At 39.2% G+C, this 20,887-nt stretch overlaps 1 protein-coding gene across 1 annotated transcript in view; it reads right to left on the bottom strand.

Moving 5' to 3' along the window:
* Nucleotides 1-20,887, bottom strand: part of LOC107372775 (zinc finger protein 585A-like) — a 69,869-nt gene that overhangs the window by 33,993 nt on the left and 14,989 nt on the right. Inside the window, exons 3-4 of the mRNA XM_070548750.1 lie at nucleotides 18,553-18,655; nucleotides 2,228-2,330 (exon numbers count right to left, since the gene is read on the bottom strand). Of these exons, the coding sequence (XP_070404851.1) occupies nucleotides 2,228-2,237 (10 nt within the window). The 5' untranslated portion in view covers nucleotides 2,238-2,330; nucleotides 18,553-18,655. The remainder of the gene's footprint in view (nucleotides 1-2,227; nucleotides 2,331-18,552; nucleotides 18,656-20,887) is intronic.

Below are 20,887 nucleotides of genomic sequence, written 5' to 3'. Positions count from 1 at the left end.
AAAAACGGCTAAATGTGTGCGTGCGGCGTGCTAAACATACGTGCAGCTTGCCCTGATTGCTGTGAGACCGGGGTGGGGGGTGCAGCTGTGGTTGGGACAATTATTACATTAACTGATGGACCTGTAAATAAATAGTTTATAAATAAGGTAGAAATAAGTTCCTCACGCTGATAACTAATAACTAATCTCTCTGAGGACACGGTGCTAGTGCACTCTCCTACAGCACCTTGACACGACTTCAATAAATGTTATGCAACATTTTGTGAACATCAATTTATTTGCGTTTATTTGTTATAAATGCCACTGTATAATTCTCGCTGTCAGTATTTGGGTCTGTACTGGTTAGACTTAAATGAGATAAACCAAGGTCTATAGCCCTTGGGTCATAGACTATGAGCTATAAGTATATTGGTCTTTTTATACTGGGAATCAGGAGTTATTTTAGTGATCATCTTGTTTCTTATTTCTTTTTGTCCTGATTGTACCCTGAGCAATTTTATGACTGAATAAAAACAAATAAGATCAACATAAATAGAAAAATCGTCCTAAATAATCGTGATCTCAATTTCAGTCACCATAATCGTGATTATTATTTTTGCCATAATCGAGCAGCCCTAGTATCTATAATTTCCCGCTTTATGAGGACTATGGTGACCGTACGTTCCGTTTTCCCCGGACGTGTCCACTTTTCACTCTCTGTCCGGGGCGTCCGGACTGCGGGTTCTTGTATTGATGAAAATGTCCGGCTTCTCATCCAGGAGCAGGGATCGAATTATGGGGGAGCTGTATATCCTACTCATCCAGGGGAGCCGGAAAAAAGTTTTCTATATTATATCATTTTTGGACTCTTTTGAGCAGAGAGCGGCACAGCGTATTGTTGCGCAGCGCTCCAGGCAGCTGCTTCCAGCGAACGGTCCATTCTCAAAGTGGCGCAACCAAAAAACTATAATTGGCACATGATCGTTCACGTCTGCACATGTTGTCTATTTTCTGTCTTATTTGTGCCTGCAGCGCTCTGCTACTGCTCTGCTCTGCTCATCACCTGTGCTGCGTGGTGCTGCGGTGATTTCACCTCACTGACGCAGCACTGAAATGCGCTCTCCGCTTTGTGGTCAAGAGATCCCTTTGATCTGCACAGAAGTAACTGATGAGGTGTAAAAGTAAGAATCCAGGCAACAGTTTTTCTGGAGAGTTGAGAGGAGATGCAGGAAGATGAGAGACAGACAGGACAGGAAATAGTTAAATAAAAACAAGAAAACAAAACAAAGTGTTGAAAAGTAAAATGTAGGTAGATTTATCTCCACTACACGTTTTTACCTATAAAACAATAAGTTACACACATGTAGTATTTATAAATTTGATACTATTCAGGTCACCTTCAACACTCAGTCGCACACCCAGGGCCGTTTCAAGACATTTTGGGGGCCAAGGCAAAATGCCCCCCCCCCCCCCCCCCCACACACACACACACATAACTGGGCTCCCCAGAAGCCTCTGTGTAATCCATACCCTCTCCAGTAGTGTTAGTTATACAGTGTTTATAAAAGACCCTCAGACATTACTGACATGTTCTAATATTATCAGATGAAAAACTAAATTATCAGACATGCTGTCTCATCTGCTTCTTTTCTAAACTTGCAGAAAGTAACAAAACCATTTGAAAGCCACTATTTGTGGATTCTCTGAAAGTTTCCATGGAGTGTGTGACAACTTATTTTTTCAGTCATTTTTGGAAATAGTAATCAATTTTGATTAATTCACAGCCTATGTTTAATTACATTTAAAAATTAGTTGTTTGACATCCCCAGTTATAATAAAAGTCTACAGATGAGATCAAACAAAACAGATGAGAATTGCCCTTGAGCTGTTTAACTTGGACCAAGCATTTTAGGTCACAGATAAATGTAGCTTAGGGTCTCTGTCTATACACCTTATAAGACAATTTAGGTGATGGCATGTTGTTTTTCTGCTATTGAACTGTTTTCTAATAATGTTGTGTTAAATAAAGTGAAGGAAGGAGAGAAATAACGTTTCTCTAGCAGTTTTTAAAAATTTCCCCATGTAATCCGATTAATCGATTAATCGTGTCGAGACCCCATCCGATTCATCGATTATCCAAATAATCGTTTGTTGCAGCCCTACACTGAAGTCTGTCTGCAGAGACCATCTGTACAGAGATGCTTGATTATGGATGTGGGAGTGCTGATGGTTTGGTGTGCACCAGTACCTGTGTCCATGCTGTCCAGGTCCAGGTGGTGAAGAACACACGATGAATCAGTCCCAGATCCTGAAGTGGTAGCAGGTTTTCTTTAGCCGTGTTTAGCTAACAGCTGCAATAGAAACAAAGCAGGAGAGCTGATTAGGATTCGGGGCTTTTCCGTCGGAGAGTGTGAGCAGGATGGATCAGAGAGCGAGCAGCGATCCTGCATCATGACCAACTCAGATGAGCGAGTCTGATAGAGGGAACCTCTTCAATCTGATGAAAGCAGCAAAACGAGCGCGTTTCTCAGAGAGGCCAAAGGAACAGCAGCAGATCCAGAGGGCAGGAAGTCTAGAGAAAAGCTTTTCTCACCCACAACCTGATTCTGGAGCTCCGATTGTCACGAAGACCGCAGAATATCTTCTCCGGTTCTGGAAAGAACTCCACCAAGTTGTTGAGGAGGAGAAGAAAGTTTCCACAGCCTGGTGAGAAGATTTCTGCAGCAGCAGCAGTTAGTCGCTTTAGCTGATCAACTCTCCCAGAGACTGAAGTGAAGACATTTTTACTGCAGAGCCTCAAATATTCTCCTCACACACCAGAACAACAACAAGCTAGCTCTGCTAGCAGCTTCCGGTTTCTGCTTCTTCTGGTGGTCGGTGACCAGCGTAAAGGTACACTAGCGCCACCTGCTGGAGCAGAATAAAACACCTGTGTGTTCAGAATGGGACTAATAAAACACACATTTTTATTATTGTTTAACAGTTTCTTCAAAAGCCCTGACAAGCGTAAGAGTAAATAAATGTTGTGTTTGTGATGTTCTATCAACTCATTGTGACCAATTTTATTTTTCTCTTGATTTCTTGACCTATAAACAAACTGAGAAGTATTTTCAGAAAAATAATTTCTGTAAAGAATGTGGGAGAAACCTTTGATGTTTGTATTTCTGAAGCAGCTCTGAGAAGAAAACAAAAAGTGTTGTGAAGGTGCTGATTTAGAAATTGTCTCATGTAATGCTTGGTGCGGCCACCAGACGCTCTTGTTTTCTTCACTCAATGAGGTCTGATGGGCAAAAATACAGTTTACTAAATGTAATATTCTATGTATAATAGACGTATATATACACTCACCTACAGGACTATTAGGAACACCATACTAATACAGTGTTTGAGCCCCTTTTACCTTTAGAACTGCCTTAAATCTACGTGGCATTGATTCAACAAGGTGCTGAAAGCATTCTTCAGAAATGTTGCCTCACATTGATAGGATAGCTTCTTGTAGTTGGAGATTTGTGGGATGGAGCCATGTGTGGTGTTGTGGGATTTTATCAGAGACTTAAAGAGAAAACACTTCTGGATTCAGCCAGCAAAGTTTAAGTTTTATTACAAGAAGAAGAAACAAATAATGAAGCATAAACATCATTGCTAAGATCTAGAACAACACTTAGTAGCAAAGTCAACTGTAATCTATGTGAAACAAACACATCTCATTAAAATAAAGGATAGAAAATAAAAATAGGTAAAATCAATGATTAAAAGAAATCTCCACCATCCTGTAACTGCTGCTTTACCCAGAAGGACAACAGAACACACTCATAACACCTGAATGATGGAGGACACCAACAGGTCTGCAGAGAACACTTAATGTTCAAATGATTCAAAAATGAAACCATCATAACAGCCCTAGACAGATGAAGACACGAGACATTCTGTATGAAAGACCATCATGTCTTCAAGCAACTCAAAGAAGTCCAGACGCTTTTCTTTCAAAGCTCATTAGACTACAATGACCTGGATGACTGAGAACCTTCACAGACATTTCACACATAAGAGTTCTCCAGGAACTGAAAAGGAAAAACTCAATACCTGGAGTCCTTAAATGATGTTATGGACGTAGCTTCTCCCTTAACCTAAGCCAAGGTGCTCCTGTGGACTATGGAGATGTCCCAATGATCCGAAAATTAAATTATGACACATCTCACCTTTATGTTAATATTGTTTTATTTGATGCACTCCACTTTGAACTGCACCAGTCCAGCAACTGCTGCATTTTAATAACTAGTATTAAAGGTGAATACACCAATATTTGCACAAGAATAATTTTTGTTTTAAACTCTCAGTGACACACGTTGCAGGGGGGATTTGGCATTTCATTTGTCTTGGCGTCTGGAAAAACATCTCCTTCTGCCCCCCTTTATTTGACTTTCTGCCCCCTTTATTTTGGTCCAAGGTCATTACTGGGCTGGCCCTATTAAACACGTTCTACACCCCTGCTTAGTAGACTTAATGAAGTATTTTTAAGCCAGAATAAAAATGACTGAACAACACAAATTTACATATTTGGCATTATTGACCAATATCTTTGATTTTTATTGTTAAGAACATCAAGATGCATTACAGTGAACATTATAATAAAGTACATTTTTCTAGTGTAGAGGGGAGACAACCCATAGAAGCACTGATTTGATCTCTTTTCAGAGAAAAATAGAACAGGTCAGATGCACCTAATAAATAAAATTACTAACAAACTCAGGAATCTTTCTTTGCTTCATGGTTCTGGTGCTGAAAATATCACTAATGTGGATCAAAGGAGAAACACAGATGAATGCACCTTATTATTAGGAAATTAGTGGGTGTGGTTTACATCAATACATTATTTTAAATCTGAAATTGATATGGATTGATCAGAAGTTGCCATTTGTATTGTTTATTTGAAAACTATTTATAGAGCAGCCTCAGAATTGAGATTGAATATTTTTGATTACAATAGTAAAGGAACTATTACAGAACAAGTTTTTCAGTAAAATCAGAACATTATTATTTAATTGCATGAATTAATACATCTGAACTAGGAAATATGAAATACTAGAACCATTTTATTTTATTTATTTATTTTTTTTATTATCTTTATTTCATTCAATAAAAAAATAACACAACAGACACTAAACAATATTCATGAAAAAACAATATATATTTGAATGAAAGGGAGCAGATAGAAGAAAAATCTTATTATTTCTGCCCCCTTTTTAAACTTAAATATCAATTTATATTTGTGCAGTCCCTCACCAGTTCTTTCAGTCCCGTAACTGTTCACATTTGTTAATTATTATGTCCACATCAATTGTCCGTTGTCATATCCACTCAACACACGTGATTTAATGTGTAGACTGAACACTTTTAGAGTTCTTGACTCTTTCCATTCTCTGTCCAGGCAATTCCACAACTTCACACCATTCACAGATATACTCATTTCCTTCATTCTTGTTCTAAATCTAGGTTTTTTGAAGATTTCAAATCCCTTCAACGAATAACTGCTATCTCTCTTTTCAAATATATGCTGAATATTCTTTGGCAATGTACCTTTATTTGCTTTATACATTATATGCAATATTCTCCAGTTGACCAAATCATGAAATTTAATTACTTTATATTTTATAAATAATGGATTAGATGGAGCTGTACTATGAGTGTTGTCTATAATTCTCATTGCTCTTTTCTGCTAAACAAACAAAGGTTGTGTATACGTTCTATATGCAGTTCCCCAGATTTCTACACAGTAATTTAAGTATGGCAGAATCAGTGCATTGTATAGTAATAACAATCCTTCACTATTTAGTAAAAACTTTACGCTATATAATACTGCAATGGCTTTGGCCACTTTACCTTTTATATAGCCTATATGTGATTTCCAGCTTAGAGCTTCATCAATCATTACTCCCAAAAATTTGATTTATTTTACCCTTTGAATTTCCATGTTATCTATTTCTAATATTACGTCTATATTTTCTTTGTCATTAAATAGAATGAAATTAGTTTTTTTAAGATTAAGTGTTAATTTATTTATATCAAACCAATTTTTAACTTTTATCAGTTCAATATTTATCACATGAGTTACTTCATTTATATCAGACCCTGAATAAAACAATGTTGTATCATCTGCAAACAAAACAGAACCTAGTTTGTCAGACACATTTACCAAATCATTGATATACAGGTTGAACAATTTTGGTCCAAGGACTGACCCTTGTGGCACTCCATAAGCAATATTTCGTAGCTCTGATGTAATGCCATTTATCTGAACATATTGCTTTCTGTTATCTAAATAACTTCTAACCCATTGATGAGCAACCCCTCGTATTCCATACTGATATAATTTTTGCAGTAACCTTGAATGATCGATAACGTCAAAAGCTTTCTTTAAGTCAATAAAAACACTAATAAAGTATTCTCTATTGTCTATTGCTTCAGATATTTTCTCTGTTAAATCCATTATTGCCATTGTTGTTGAATGTTGGGTCCTGAATCCATACTGTTCATTATGTAAAATCATATTTTTTCAATAAATTTATCCAACCGTGATGCAAAGACTTTTTCTAGTATTTTGGAAAACTGTGGAAGTAGTGACACTGGCCTATAATTTGTGAAATTATGTTTATCACCATTATTAAACAGTGGAACCACTTTTGCTATTTTCATTGCATCAGGGAAGACTATTGCAATCACACTTAATTTATTTTCGAGTTTACTGAAATAATCTTGTATTATTTGTAATTTACCAAACAAACTTCTACTGTTGATGTGGATAATTGATAGCCTATCTCCTGTGATTATCTCACTGTTCAATTTTTCATCTTCATAATAATCACAATTTATGTTTAAATCAAAAAAGCTTTCATCTATCTTATTATCAATGTCATATATTTTTTCCTCTGTGTCCATGTAAACTAATTTATTTCCTAATTTTTTACTATTCAGTAGCCCTACTGGTAGCCTGCAAGTTCTTCATAATTTTTATTTTCTTTAATTTATCAGTATTTCTTATCCATATTATTCACTTGTATCTTTCTAGTTCTGCCATTTCTTTGATAACCAAAATCTTTGCCTGCTTTGATTAAACTGATTTTTTCCTAACGTTGTTGGCATTTTTCCCACACACAGTTAAACAAAACAATGTTGATTGAGGTGTGTGTGTGTGTGTGTGTGTGTGTGTGAGAGTGAGTGAGAGAGAGAGAGAGAGAGAGAGAGAGAGAGAAAGAGAGGGGGGGGGGAGAGAGTTAAAATAATAATAATAATAAAAAAAAAAACAGACCGGAGTGGAAGCAGTGACCGACGCATGCACGAGCCGCTTTCAGCTCTGTCTTGTCAAATGCACCACGTACGTTACGAAAAAAGTAACTTTAAATATTAAACCGAAAAAGAAGCGAGCTGAAGAAAACCTAGGGAGTACTGAAGAAACGTGAGCAACAGTGAAGCAAGCACAGAGAGATCCGTTCCTGTCTGTGTGTGTGTGCGTGGATGGGCCGGACGCGAACTGAGCTCCCGGCTGCGGTTCTGTGTGTAGGGAGGGGCGGGCGCTCTATGTGACTGGCCAATCACAGAGCGTGAAGACAGTCAGTTACCCAATGAGGATTTTCCTTCAGCACGATTACAGATATTTACGAGTTTTACTCGTTTCATGCTCGTATTCGTCAAAAATGCTTTATCTGTACCGGATAGGCGCCTGAAATGAGTACCCGGCTCATCCCTAGCGGTAACCACCCTACCCTGCCTCCTCCTCCTTGCTGCCTGCCGGCTGTGATCATGAGCAACAAAAGAGTAGTTCCCGCTGCTTCTTTGGGAAACGGTGTAAGAAAAAAACATCAATAAAACTTGGGATCTTGTAGGCGTGGTGCTGGGATTTCAGCCGTGGCGGGCCGCCACGGCTACGCCTATGTAAGGGAAACACTGAGTGACTCCAGGCTGTTGTAAGTAGCCTTAAAGCAGAGGAAGTGTCAGAATTATATTAGCAGCCAAATTACAGCCAAGTATCACTGGGACTAATTTAAAAATGATGACGTAAGCAACAAGTGGAACTACCAAATTGTTGGTTTGGACCTTTACCGTTGTAAGAGGGATGTTGGTTTTAAGCTTAATATATTACCTTTACTTGTGTTTTGTTGACAGTATGTTATCCTGTGCAAACCTGCAGAGGCCTGGACTTCAGCTGATAGAATAGCAGAATCCAGCAGATTAAAGGCACTAGATGTAGACTTGTGTCTCCCCATGATCGGATACTGAAGAGGTCAAACTGTACATGAAAAACTGACCATTTCTGGACGCTACACCATTAAAAAACGGAATAACAAACACTATTACTAAAATAATAACACACATATTAACTAATAAAAACACAGGTTATAAAAAGACTTTTCACCTGAAAAACCAGCATGGTAACCTTTTCTGGCAACAACATAGGATGTTGAGGACAGACTGCTGAAACCCCATTTCAATGAGCTTGTGGCACAGACACACTGTTACTTTAGGGCTAGTGGCGACCATCGACATATATACTGGACAATTCATTTCCATAGGCTCCAATAACATGTTTCTGTGCCAAAATGGGAGGTGGCCACCACCGCCATTTTGACCGTATCACAGGTTCCGTCAAGCCCAGACAATTCCACAAAAGGGAAAAGAGGTGGAGCAGAGGGTGGGGCTGTAAGGCTGGGATTAACTGACGAAACCCGGTCGAACTAGCTACAAGCTAACCTGAAGCTAACCCAAAGCTAACGCGGAGGTGGGAGCTAAGCTAACGGAGGTAGCAACCTAGCTACAACCGGAGATAACTGTGCACAACACTAGAGCTTCTGAGTCAGAGATACGCCGGGCTGACCGCTGGGGAGAACCGGGTGATGGCTTATAGAGCGGAGCTATATGAAATAGGCTCGGCTCGTTTTTTTTTCCTCTTTCTCTCCTCTTCCTCAGGATCTGCTGATTTCCCACTTTCCTTTTCACTCTCTCTCATTCTTTACATTTTTTACTCACAATTGTCTAATTTTTGCTCATTTTAAATATATTTGAATCATTTTCTAAATTCTTTTTTATATTTTGACATTTTTTGTTATTGTGAAGCACCTCGTGATTATAGAAAAGATCTTGTCCTCCCTCTCTCTCTCTCTCTCTCTGTCTATGTATTAATTCATGCACTTGAATATTAATGTTCTGATTTTATTGAAAAACTTGTTCTGTAATAGTTCATTTACTATTGTGATCAAAAACATTTAATCTCAACTCTTGAGGCTGCTCTGTAAATAGTTTTCAAATAAACATTACACATAGCAACTTCGGATCAATCCATATCAATTTCAGACTTAAAATAATGTATTGATGTAAACCACACCCACTTCGATCTTAGGCCACGCCCACTCCGAGTAAAGATAAAGATAATTTAGATGGTTGAACAGATACAGATACAGGTGTACTCGCTCATCCCTAATTTGAACTATTTGAGTAAAACTGACAATTGAACCATGCATCCGTTTTATACATTAGGTTATTTTTAATTTTTTATTATTTTAATCCTCGTCTCCTACGTGCATCATTTTTTTCATGAAAGTATTGGAACTAACACTGTTGCTATTTTTTAACACTGGCCGTATACGGTAATTCGGTAATCCTGCCCAAGCCTACTCCTAACACCATTTTTTAGAAGGAATTAATCCTGATTTCATCAGAAAGACAGACAGTGTTCTTCACTTTTGTTTGACTGACAGCCCTCACTTCTTTTGCTTCACAATCATAGTTTCTAAATGCTAGGCTCAAACACAAGACCCACGTCTGTAAACAACAGGAAACTGTCTAAATTTGCAGAATGTGTGAAAAGTAATGGAAATGTTGGACTGTCATCTGATCACACTAGCAGGGCCCAATCCTGGAACACTGGATGAACACCTGAAGAGATCTGTAGTTATATTTTTGCAACTCACAAAGTGCAAACCACTGGTAAAAGACAATTATTTGTACACTACACAAACTATTTAAAAGCAGAGTAGACACGCCATGCTACTCTCTACTGCAACGCTCCAAAACTCTGATCTAGCTGCTCATCATTGTGTAACGATACTGTGCTGCATCACAATGGAAACAGAGATTTAGTGAAATAATTACAGCTTAGTGGCCACAAAATGTGGCTTGCAGGACAGGGAGAGGTGGCTCATGGGCTGGAAGAAACTCTGATCTAGGACAACTTGGGGTGCAACACATGGAAATAGGATGTACAAACTACAATCATTTTTAGACTTGTGTTATTACATTTGTTCCTTGTGACCTTGTGTGGTCTCCCATGTGTCTGGTTAAACTTGTCTTTTGGGAAAACATTTGGTCACAGAGCTCACAGGGAAAAGGCTTCTGTCCTGTGTGGACTCTAATGTGATTATTTAAACTTGTCAGTTGGCTAAATCTTTTTCCACAGAGCTCACAGGGAAAAGGCTTCTGTCCTGTGTGGACTCTCATGTGACTGTTTAAAGTTGACTTCAGGCTAAATCTTTGACCACAGAGCTCACATGGAAATGGCTTCTCTCCTGTGTGGACTCTCAGGTGTCTGTCTAAAGTTGACTTACGGCTAAATCTTTTCTCACAAAGCTCACAGACAAAAGGCTTTTGTTCTGTGTGGACTCTTAAGTGTTTGTTTAAATCTCCCTTCAATCTAAAGCTTTTTCCACAGAGCTCACAGACAAAAGGCTTCTCTCCTGTGTGGCGTTTCAAGTGAATGTTCAATCTTGACTTCAGGCAAAATCTTTGTGCACAGAGCTCACAAGCAAATGGCTTCTCTCCTGTGTGGATGCTCATGTGATCATTTAAAGTTGACTTACGGCTAAATCTTTTTCCACAGAGCTCGCAGACAAAAGGTTTCTGTCCTGTGTGGCGTTTCAAGTGAATGTTCAATCTTGACTTCAGGCAAAAACTTTGTGCACAGAGCTCACAAGCAAAAGGCTTCTGTCCTGTGTGGACTGTCATGTGACTGTTTAAAGTTGACTTAAAGCTAAATCTTTTCCCACAGAGCTCACAGACAAAAGGTTTCTGTCCTGTGTGGGCTCTTTTGTGTTTGTTTAAATCTCCCTTCAATCCAAAGCTTTTTCCACAGAGCTCACAGACGAAAGGCTTCTGTCCTGTGTGGCGTTTCAAGTGAATGTTCAATCTTGACTTCAGGCAAAATCTTTGTGCACAGAGCTCACATGCAAAAGGCTTCTCTCCTGTGTGGACGCTCATGTGATCATTTAAAGTTGACTTACGGCTAAATCTTTTTCCACAGAGCTCACAGACAAAAGGTTTCTGTCCTGTGTGGACTCTTATGTGTTTGTTTAAATCTCTCTTCAATCTAAAGATTTTTCCACAGAACTCACAGGCAAAAGGTTTCTGTCCTGTGTGGACTTTCATGTGTCCTCTTAAATTTCCCTTCCATCTAAAGCTTTTTCCACAGATCTCACAGGCAAAAGGTTTCTGTCCTGTGTGCACTCTCATGTGTTTGTTTAATTGGGATTTTACACTAAATATTTTTCCACAGTCGTCACATCTAAATGATTTTAGATCTTTCTGAACTTTCCTATCTGAGTCTAGATGTTGCTTCACTCTAACACTTTTATTATTAATCAAAAAACCTGAAGAGCATATTGCTGAATGACTTGTCACTCGCACATGTTTCTGGAGAGACCGCTTATGGGGAAATAATTTACCACACTCAGGGCAGCTAAAGGATTTGTTGACTGTCTTAACTTCTGACTGAAAAGACCTGCTCTCATTCCAGTCATTGTTTTTGTCTCCAATTTCAGACCCTGAGTTTGGCAGTTCAGAGTCTAGATTCACATCATCACCATCACCATCATCATCATCATCACTAACTTCAGTCTCTGAAGAATCAGATGTTTGTTCATGAGGGTTCAGATCTGGGTTCCTGCTAGTTTCTTCTCCTCCACCAGTTTCTGCTTTAATCTGGTCAGCTGAGCAGCAGGTTGGAACATCTCTGTCTTCTATTTGCTGCTGATGAAGTTGTGAGAACAGAGGCTTCTCTTCATCTTCACTTTTTATAGGAACTGCAGTGAAAATAATAGAAGTATATAAAATAAAACAGGCAGTAAAGAACAGTGTAATGTACAAAAAGGTCTATTTTTCACCATCTAATTGACACAACATAACCTTTCATGCACCTTTCATGGCAACACCATCTGGAGTCCCAAAACAACCCTTTGCTCACTTATTGTTCCTCAAAGCAGACATAAACACTCTCACCCAAAGAACATTATTATTATTAGTAGTATTATTATTAATATACTTTTTTTGCACTTCCTTCTAAGACCTCTTGGCCAGGTCATGTTTGAAAATAAGAACATGTTTTAAACATTTTACCTGGTAAAATAAAGGTTGGAAAAAAGACGGGGGAGGCACCGCCTCCTCTGTCGTCATGACAGGTAAAATACTAATAATGACTAATATCAAGTAAAAGTGTCCACTGACTGGTCTATACATTAGTTTTCTGTATGATGTCATCATGTTTATGGTCAAAATCGCAGAATTTATGCTTCCTGAAAAATAAATCTGCCCTCTTCCCAAAAAGAAATAATCAAAATTTACTTTTATTAAATATTTTTTTTGTTTTCCATGATATTGAAGAGAAGAGAATCGACCATTTTAAGCGTTACAATCAAAGGTTCTAATTAATGTCTAAATAAAAATGCTAGCTCTCGTCTGGGCTAATACATTTGTACATATGAGACGTGCAGGTGCCTCCCCAGTCATGAGCCTGACCGCACGCCACTGAGGAGAAACTAGTTTGTTGTGAAGGCTGCTCATCATGCAGCTGTCTCTTCCAGCATTCTGAATGCCCAGTTTGCACACATTACAAGTGTCTGTTATCACTGTCCGGTTAAAATAAAACATAAAAACATGTTAGCTTTCCTGTGGAGACACGTTAGCCTCCTCGCTAACAGCTGCTGATCAGCCTTCTGATTAAGGGACAGACACCTAACTCCTCTGCCGCCATAACCCTAGTGATTTATACTGGAACTGCAGATAAATGTCGTAGTGAATCACCGCTGTAGACCTCTGTGTCTATTAGAAACACTCTCAGTGGTTTATTAGAGTCCAGCAGTCACTGAGCAGAAAAACAACCATCCCTGTGAAAACAAATGGAAGCAAGCAGAGAGAAAAGCAGGAAGTGGTTTAACTGGTAAAGTGGTCATGACTGAAGGAATGAGGTAACTGGTAGAACGCTGACAGAAAGAAGAGATGGAGCCGATTTCTGGTTTCAGGAGCCGATGTTGATGTTTTCTTGTGTTTGTGCAACACTGAAGTATTGTATTGTATTTATTTTTCCATCATAACAAATACATATAAAACACATGAAAATAAAAATAATTATCTAATAAAGAACATAATATTAATTATCACAGGTACAAATTCCTCTTGTAAATTAAACAGTTGCTTTAGATATAATTTATGAACAAAAAGGTATAGGCTGAAGTTAAAGTTATTTAAGCCTACCCATTAATTCATTACAAAAAATCAACATTGTCATAAATATCAAAAGTAAATAAACATATAAACAATACAGTTATTACATGCATCATCCTAATTTCAACAAAATCAGTCAAGAGGTATAAACGTGTGACAAAACTAATTTTGGTGCACTTGGTCATTGCGTAAGGCGTTATTTTTTAAACTCTTTGAATATTTTCAACGAGCATGATTTTTTTAATATATCCTCGAGGCTATTCCATAAACTCACTCCTCTTACTGAAATACATCTTTGTTTTTTATTGGTTCTAATATTCTTTTTTTTTAAATCCCAATTCCTCTTAGACTATATCCTCCTTCCCTTTGTTCAAACATCCTTTGGAGATAAGGTGGAAGTTGAGCCTGATATGCCTGATATAGACCCTTTTACTGTTTGTAAACAATATGACGTCAGCGAGAATGCGCGCGCAGCTTGGCAACAGAGAATGGTGTTGTTTCAGGCTTTATCAAGCTACGCTGCAGGGTTATCACCGGCAAATCTTGAATGTTATATTATTAAACTCACTTTAACGAATGGCAACAGACTCCCGGATCCCTGTGGCATTACGGAATGGGTGGAAGATGTAGGTGCGTGGCCAGATAACCAGTGGCCCGATATATATACGTTTTTAGTGGAGAGGCCCAGTAAGTACACACGTGAGAAGCTACGGGCATACAAATACATCTGTGATGGGAAGGTGTAAACACTACCTGTCCATCTTTGCATGGGGGTTTGGACTTCGCTTTGTGTACGTAAACACAGAAGGCACAAAATCAGGACTCGAGGAGACCAATGACACCTCGCCTGTAAATAGACAGCCTAAAAGCAAACCAGCAAACGCAACTTACTTTATTTAATAGAAAACACGTTAACCAGCTTTCTGGTGTAATCTTAGTACATAATTACCCTACCTGAATATAAAATGGGCGCTACAAAGTCGAGCATTTCGGATCGTGTTTTCAGTCCAGTTTTCATCAACCCTTTTGATGGCCTGCAGCCACAGACGACTCCGATTTTGTTGAAATGGATGTGCTCCCTTCGGAATTCTGTAACGTTTCAGTCCACTGCTTGAAGAGAAGCGATTCTGGCATCCATACACGCAACAACCCGACATTTTTATGTGCTCAGAACTTCAAAACAAAGGGTTTAAAACGCTGTTTTAGTGTTGAGTGTGAATGAGGAAGCCTTCACTCTCGTTGCCAGGCTGCGAGCGCAACTTTTGATGACGTAGGTAGTAAAAGGGTCTATACTACAGCCAGTGTATGCAGGTCAATAATTTTGTAAAATTTTGAAATTTTTAAAAGGATAAAGATAGGATTTGTTGGAGCAAAATAGTTAGCATGGGAAATTATTCAAGCCCAGCCCTAGTGTAACCTATTATAAATAATTTTGTCTCGTTACCATCTTTTCATTTTCTGTTCATGTAACATGTTCAAAAACATCTAATAAAACTGGTGATAAAATCAATGACCAGAAAGAGTTATCAGTTAGTATTTGTTTTAATAAATGTGTTCAAATATCAAACAGCTAAATAACATCAACATGATGACAGTAGAAGGCCTCTCTCCCAGGATGACCAACAGGTAAAGCCTCTCCTGACCCTGGACACCTGCAGTCCTACAGAGAAAATCAGAGACCACAGGTGACAAAAAGGCAATAAACACATTTTTACATTTATCCACATGAGAAGATAAAAATTATATTCTTCACACAAACACTTTTTACTTCATTAAAACGTGTCAGCTGTGTAAATCCCTGAATGTAAAACTACTTTTCACAGAAGAACTTCTGTGGTTGTGTGTAAACAGCTTCACTCTTCACCTCTAAGCTTAATAAAAACGCTTCTTTGCTCCGTTGTCCTTAAAACAAATGACAGTTTAATTTGCCACACACACACACACACACACACACACACACACACACACACACACACACACACACACACACGGGAATAACTGGGACCCGCGAAACAAACGCGTTCTGGCTGATTTCTGCCTAAAATGTATTTTAAAAACAAATATACAAACGAAAAATGTCTATAAACTGCACCGCTTTAAGCTTTTTAGGTTTCTACGGCTAGTTTTTAACAAACTTACGTTTAGAACTTCGTAGCTCTCCCCATTTTCTCTTCCTGTTGAAAATCCACAGCCGGAGCGAGGACGCGATTGAGGACGCGAGAATGAGTATTCTTGGTACTCAGACAGTACTCGTCGCTGCGCTGTGATGTCATCGATCTCAAAATGCACTCTTACAAGCATCCTTCCTGTGGATTCGCAACGTGTGGATCACTGGTAATGTTCATGTTTGTAAAAATGCGTTACGCAGAACAACTTCCGGTTCAAAAGGCTAACGGATCCATCATCCAATCAGTGATGCCTGTTGTTGCAGCATTGGTACCTACCTCTTCCGGTTTCTTTTTTGTTTTTGCGCTTTTCAATTTGTTGTTGCGTTTTAGTGATTTGTTTTTGTGGTTTGCACTTCAGGGCCACCGTAATGGAGACACCCAAGGTATATTTATTTTCTTCCACTGCAGTTGTGATATCTTCAGTTAAGGCCATTACTGCCACCAGAGTGGATCTGTTTGATCGAAAACCAAACTGTTGCTCATTCAACAAATTGAACTTTTTAACAAAATCATCAAGTCTAGTGACAAACAATTTTTCTAAAATTTTAGAAAATTGTGAGAGAAGCGAAATCGGTCTATAATTTATGAATAAGTGTTTACTTGCATTTTTATAAATAGGGATTACTTTTTCTGTTTTCATTTTACTTGGAAAAACCAGTACAGAATGACAGATTGCAGATATATGTAAGGGGTGTGACAATGTGATTGATAATTTCCTTTACTAACCTCATATCTAAATTACTGCAATCAGTTGAACTTTTGTTTTCAAATTTATTGACAATATTTATTATTTTAGTGTCTTCTACACCCCTTAAAAATAGCGAACTGGGGTTACAATTAGATATGGACTCAGTAATATTTTTTTCATTTTTACTTATAGGTGCTTTGATAGCACCAGCTAATAATGGTCCAACCTCAACAAAATAACGATTGAAAGCATTGGCAATTTCCTTGATATCAGTTATTTCATGATCTTCTTTGATGAAATAGCTTGGGAGTGCTATTTCATTTTTTTCCATTCCTAATTATACCGTTTAATATTTTCCACATTCCTCGTGTATTATTCTGGTGTTGTTCTAATAATTTATGATAATCTTTTTTTATTCATGCGTATTATATTTATTAATTTATTTTTATATGTCTTATCTTTCGTCAGCACTTTTAGTTCTTTGTTTTAAACATATTCTGTAAAGATGATTTTTCTTCTTACAAGCCTTAACTATGCCATATGTTATCCAGGGCTTTTTTATTTTAATTTTATTTTCAGTAATATATAGCTTCAATGGGCAGAGTTTATCATAGAGTTTGGTTACTTTGGATAAGAAGGCATCATATGCTAGGTTGGGGTCCTCAGTACAAAAAACATCATCCCACGTCTGAGCAGAAAGATCTGCCTTGTATGCAGCCAGGGCTTCGGGTGTTCTATGTCGAACCAATTTCTGTGTAATCGTTTCAGGATTTTGAGCATAATGTACTATTTGATGAAAAACACTAAATACCGGTAGATGGTCACTTATATCATTAACTAGTAATCCCGCTGTAATTTGTCTAGATATCTCATTAGTGAATACATTGTCGATCAAAGTTAGCCTAGTGAACTAGACCAAATTCTTGCTTTGCAAAGTTTGGTCTAGGCATGCTCCATTGGAACCTCAGCAGCTCCTACCAGGACTCTGGCTAGCCAATCACAGCTCTCTAGAGGGGTTTCAAACACATAAAGAGCTGTGATTGGTCCATAATGGTGGGCCAATCATAGTGCTCTATCTGCTTAGTGAACAAATCACAGAGCTTTATCCGCTTTGTGGGCCAATCAGGGCACTCTATATGCCTGGTGGGTGGGATGATGCAACAGAGTGAAACAAGAGTAAAGCCTGATTTATGCTTCTCCGTCTGCGTCAGTGCGGAGACACGCAACGCCACTATCCGTCGTTGCGTAGGGCTCCGGCAGGCACGCAAGTACGTACGGAGTCGAGCCCACTTTTTTAAACATCCGTCGAACGAGACGGATTACGCAAGCTCATGATTGGTCAGGATGCCGCTGTTGTCTACAGCGCCGCCAATGCAAAGAGAGCCGAGGATAACTAGCGGCAGACACGGAGAAGCTTGAAGAATACCTCGCGAAAAAACTCTAAAAATATGAACGTTTCATCCTGCCGTGACTGGGGGAGTGAAAAGATGCACAGCAAGCGTTTTATTTGTGGACGGAAATGACAGGAAACGTGGATTTAGAGGTGGGGAGCGCATGAAGAGGTGGGAGAATGAGAGACAAATTTGTCCGTGTTAAAAGTCTCTTGAATACACAAAAAACATAATATAAACACACGATCTTGGACCGATACATGACAGGATACCACAGAACAGCGCTACGCCCTCTGTTGTTCTGCCGGGCAATTGCTTTGCAACACTCTCCAGGAGACGGAGAAGTACGAGAGCAAAACGCTTCCGTCAATCCGTGCGTGTCTGTCCCTGGCAGAGCTGACGGAGAAGCATAAACCAGGCTTAAGTCACATTCTTTGTCCAGTGGAATGTGGAGATCATTTGAAAGACAACGGTAGAACCCGCCCCACAACCGAGAGCCGTCAATGGAGCGTGGCCAGACTAAATAATACATCTATTTAGTCTGGCTTGCCAGCAGTTGTAGTTGTAATTCGAGTAGGTTTAAGGATAAGTGGGAGCAGGTTATTACTGTACATTGTAATAAAATTACATATTTGTAAGTTATCATGAGGGTTAAGAAGGTCAATGTTAAAGTCACCACATACAATATGAACCTTGTTTAAATTTACAAACAAGCTACCGACTTCCTGATTAAAAGTATTTAGACAGGATCCAGGTGTTCTATAAGTCTGTCTGCAGAGACCATCTGTACAGAGATGCTGGATTATGGATGTGGGAGTGCTGATGGTTTGGTGTGCACCAGTACCTGTGTCCATGCTGTCCAGGTCCAGGTGGTGAAGAACACACGATGAATCAGTCCCAGATCCTGAAGTGGTAGCAGGTTTTCTTTAGCCGTGTTTAGCTAACAGCTGCAATAGAAACAAAGCAGGAGAGCTGATTAGGATTCGGGGCTTTTCCGTCGGAGAGTGTGAGCAGGATGGATCAGAGAGCGAGCAGCGATCCTGCATCATGACCAACTCAGATGAGCGAGTCTGAAAGAGGGAACCTCTTCAATCTGATGAAAGCAGCAAAACGAGCGCGTTTCTCAGAGAGGCCAAAGGAACAGCAGCAGATCCAGAGGGCAGGAAGTCTAGAGAAAAGCTTTTCTCACCCACAACCTGATTCTGGAGCTCCGATTGTTACGAAGACCGCAGAATATCTTCTCCGGTTCTGGAAAGAACTCCACCAAGTTGTTGAGGAGGAGAAGAAAGTTTCCACAGCCTGGTGAGAAGATTTCTGCAGCAGCAGCAGTTAGTCGCTTTAGCTGATCAACTCTCCCAGAGACTGAAGTGAAGACATTTTTACTGCAGAGCCTCAAATATTCTCCTCACACACCAGAACAACAACAAGCTAGCTCTGCTAGCAACTTTCGGTTTCTGCTTCTTCTGCTGGTCAGTGCCCAGCGTAAAGGTGCACTATCGCCACCTGCTGGAGCAGAATAAAACACTATTGGTGGTATGTGTGCCTGAAGAAGCGTTTCAGCACATTACCAGCGTTGGGCAAGTTACTTCAAAACTGTAATGCATTATTTATTACTTGTTACCCTCATTTTAAAGTAATTAATTACATTACAATATTACTGATTTTAAAATGTAAGGTATTACACTACTTTTGCATTACTTGAAGTAACTTTCACCAAAACAACTTCAATATGAATCTGGTAACCTGATGCTCAGTGAGCTCATGACATATATGTGGAAGGTGATGTGGTGTCTGAGCTAGGATTGCTGTTAAAACAGTCATATATAATAACAGTGCTTTAAAATGATTGTTTATTAAATTAAAGCAACAACAATCTGTACTCTCAGCACGCTGCCATCTTATATTAACTGAGCAGAGAGTGAGGTGGTTGGGGCTCCAAGCCTATATTTGCCTTGACTTCTGGGGTGATCTGATTGTATTTTTTTTTTTTTTTTTTAAATGTGATCGGTGCTTTTTCAAAAAAATTTTACTTCCATTCTGCTTCACCAGCTCTTCTATTTTTACTGCTGATGTAATTTCCTGCTGCGTTATAATCAATCAGCATGAGTTAACCGGAGGTTCTGCTCAGCTACTCCGCCGGGCCGTTCTGAGTACCTACTCCAGAGCAGGTACTCAGAAGTTTCCTGAAATCGGCCTGAAAAACGGCCATTTGGTCATGCAGGAGATGCGTCTCCTGCACATCCCCGTGAGGCAATGCGAGAAACATAAATATTGACGTCACAAAAGATCCTCCTATTCTATGAAAGTGCCCAAAGCTGACCAAGGCAGCCCAGAAAGTGAATTTTTAGTAAATAAATGCAACAAGAAACTGTATGCTTACTCCACTGTTACAGCCCTTCTGTAGGCTCAGCTGGGTAGGTAAGGAGGAGGTAACATAAAAAAAGGATGAGTGTTAGCATCCCCTCTGGCATCTAGGAGCGGTGAGGGGAGCGCACAGTAAAAAAAATAAAGAAAAATAAAAAGGGAATGAATCCTAGGGATGGTGTCAGTTGGGATGTTAAGTGATCAAATGGAAGGAGGGGAGAGAATGGTAGGTTTAAAAAGGTTTATTAACAAAAGGTTGGATAAAAGATATTCAATAGTTAAACTAAAATAGACTCCCTCTTCTAAAATAGGGAGCAGAGAAACAACTACTAACTTAAAGCGCTCCGAGAGAGGAAACCAAATGGGTAACAACCTCCTAATTTAAAGCGGACTTTTGAATTGTTATGCTGGCGATTGCCCCCTCAGGCCAGAAGCGTAACGGCAGCTTCAATAGTAGGCTTGTGCACGAGACGCGCATGCTGTACGTGCACACTCCTTAGACAGTTTCGTGTGTGTGCATGCATGCACGTGCGTGTGTGTGTGTGTGTCCCAGAGGACAGGAGAACGAGCAGCTAATTAAATAATTTGGTTCTGTACCTTTCTCTTCGGCACAGCCGACAAAGGTTTATGATGGGCAGTAGCGGTTTTAGGCAGGGGCAGACAGGGCAGTTGCCCAGAGCGGCATTTTTTCATGACACAAAAGGGGCGCACAAGCGCTGAGTAAAAGAATAAAAAAAGAAATCTGCGCCGCACCGAGGTTTACATTCAATCTGTCATGTCACAGTGTCTGGATTGGAAACAGCAAGTTGGCGCCC

Source organism: Nothobranchius furzeri, chromosome 2, assembly GCF_043380555.1.
Source record: "Nothobranchius furzeri strain GRZ-AD chromosome 2, NfurGRZ-RIMD1, whole genome shotgun sequence".
In the NCBI taxonomy this organism is placed as follows: Eukaryota; Metazoa; Chordata; class Actinopteri; order Cyprinodontiformes; family Nothobranchiidae; genus Nothobranchius; species Nothobranchius furzeri.
The sequence above is the reverse complement of the archived record's forward strand: the minus strand, read 5'-3'. Positions and strand labels throughout refer to the sequence as shown.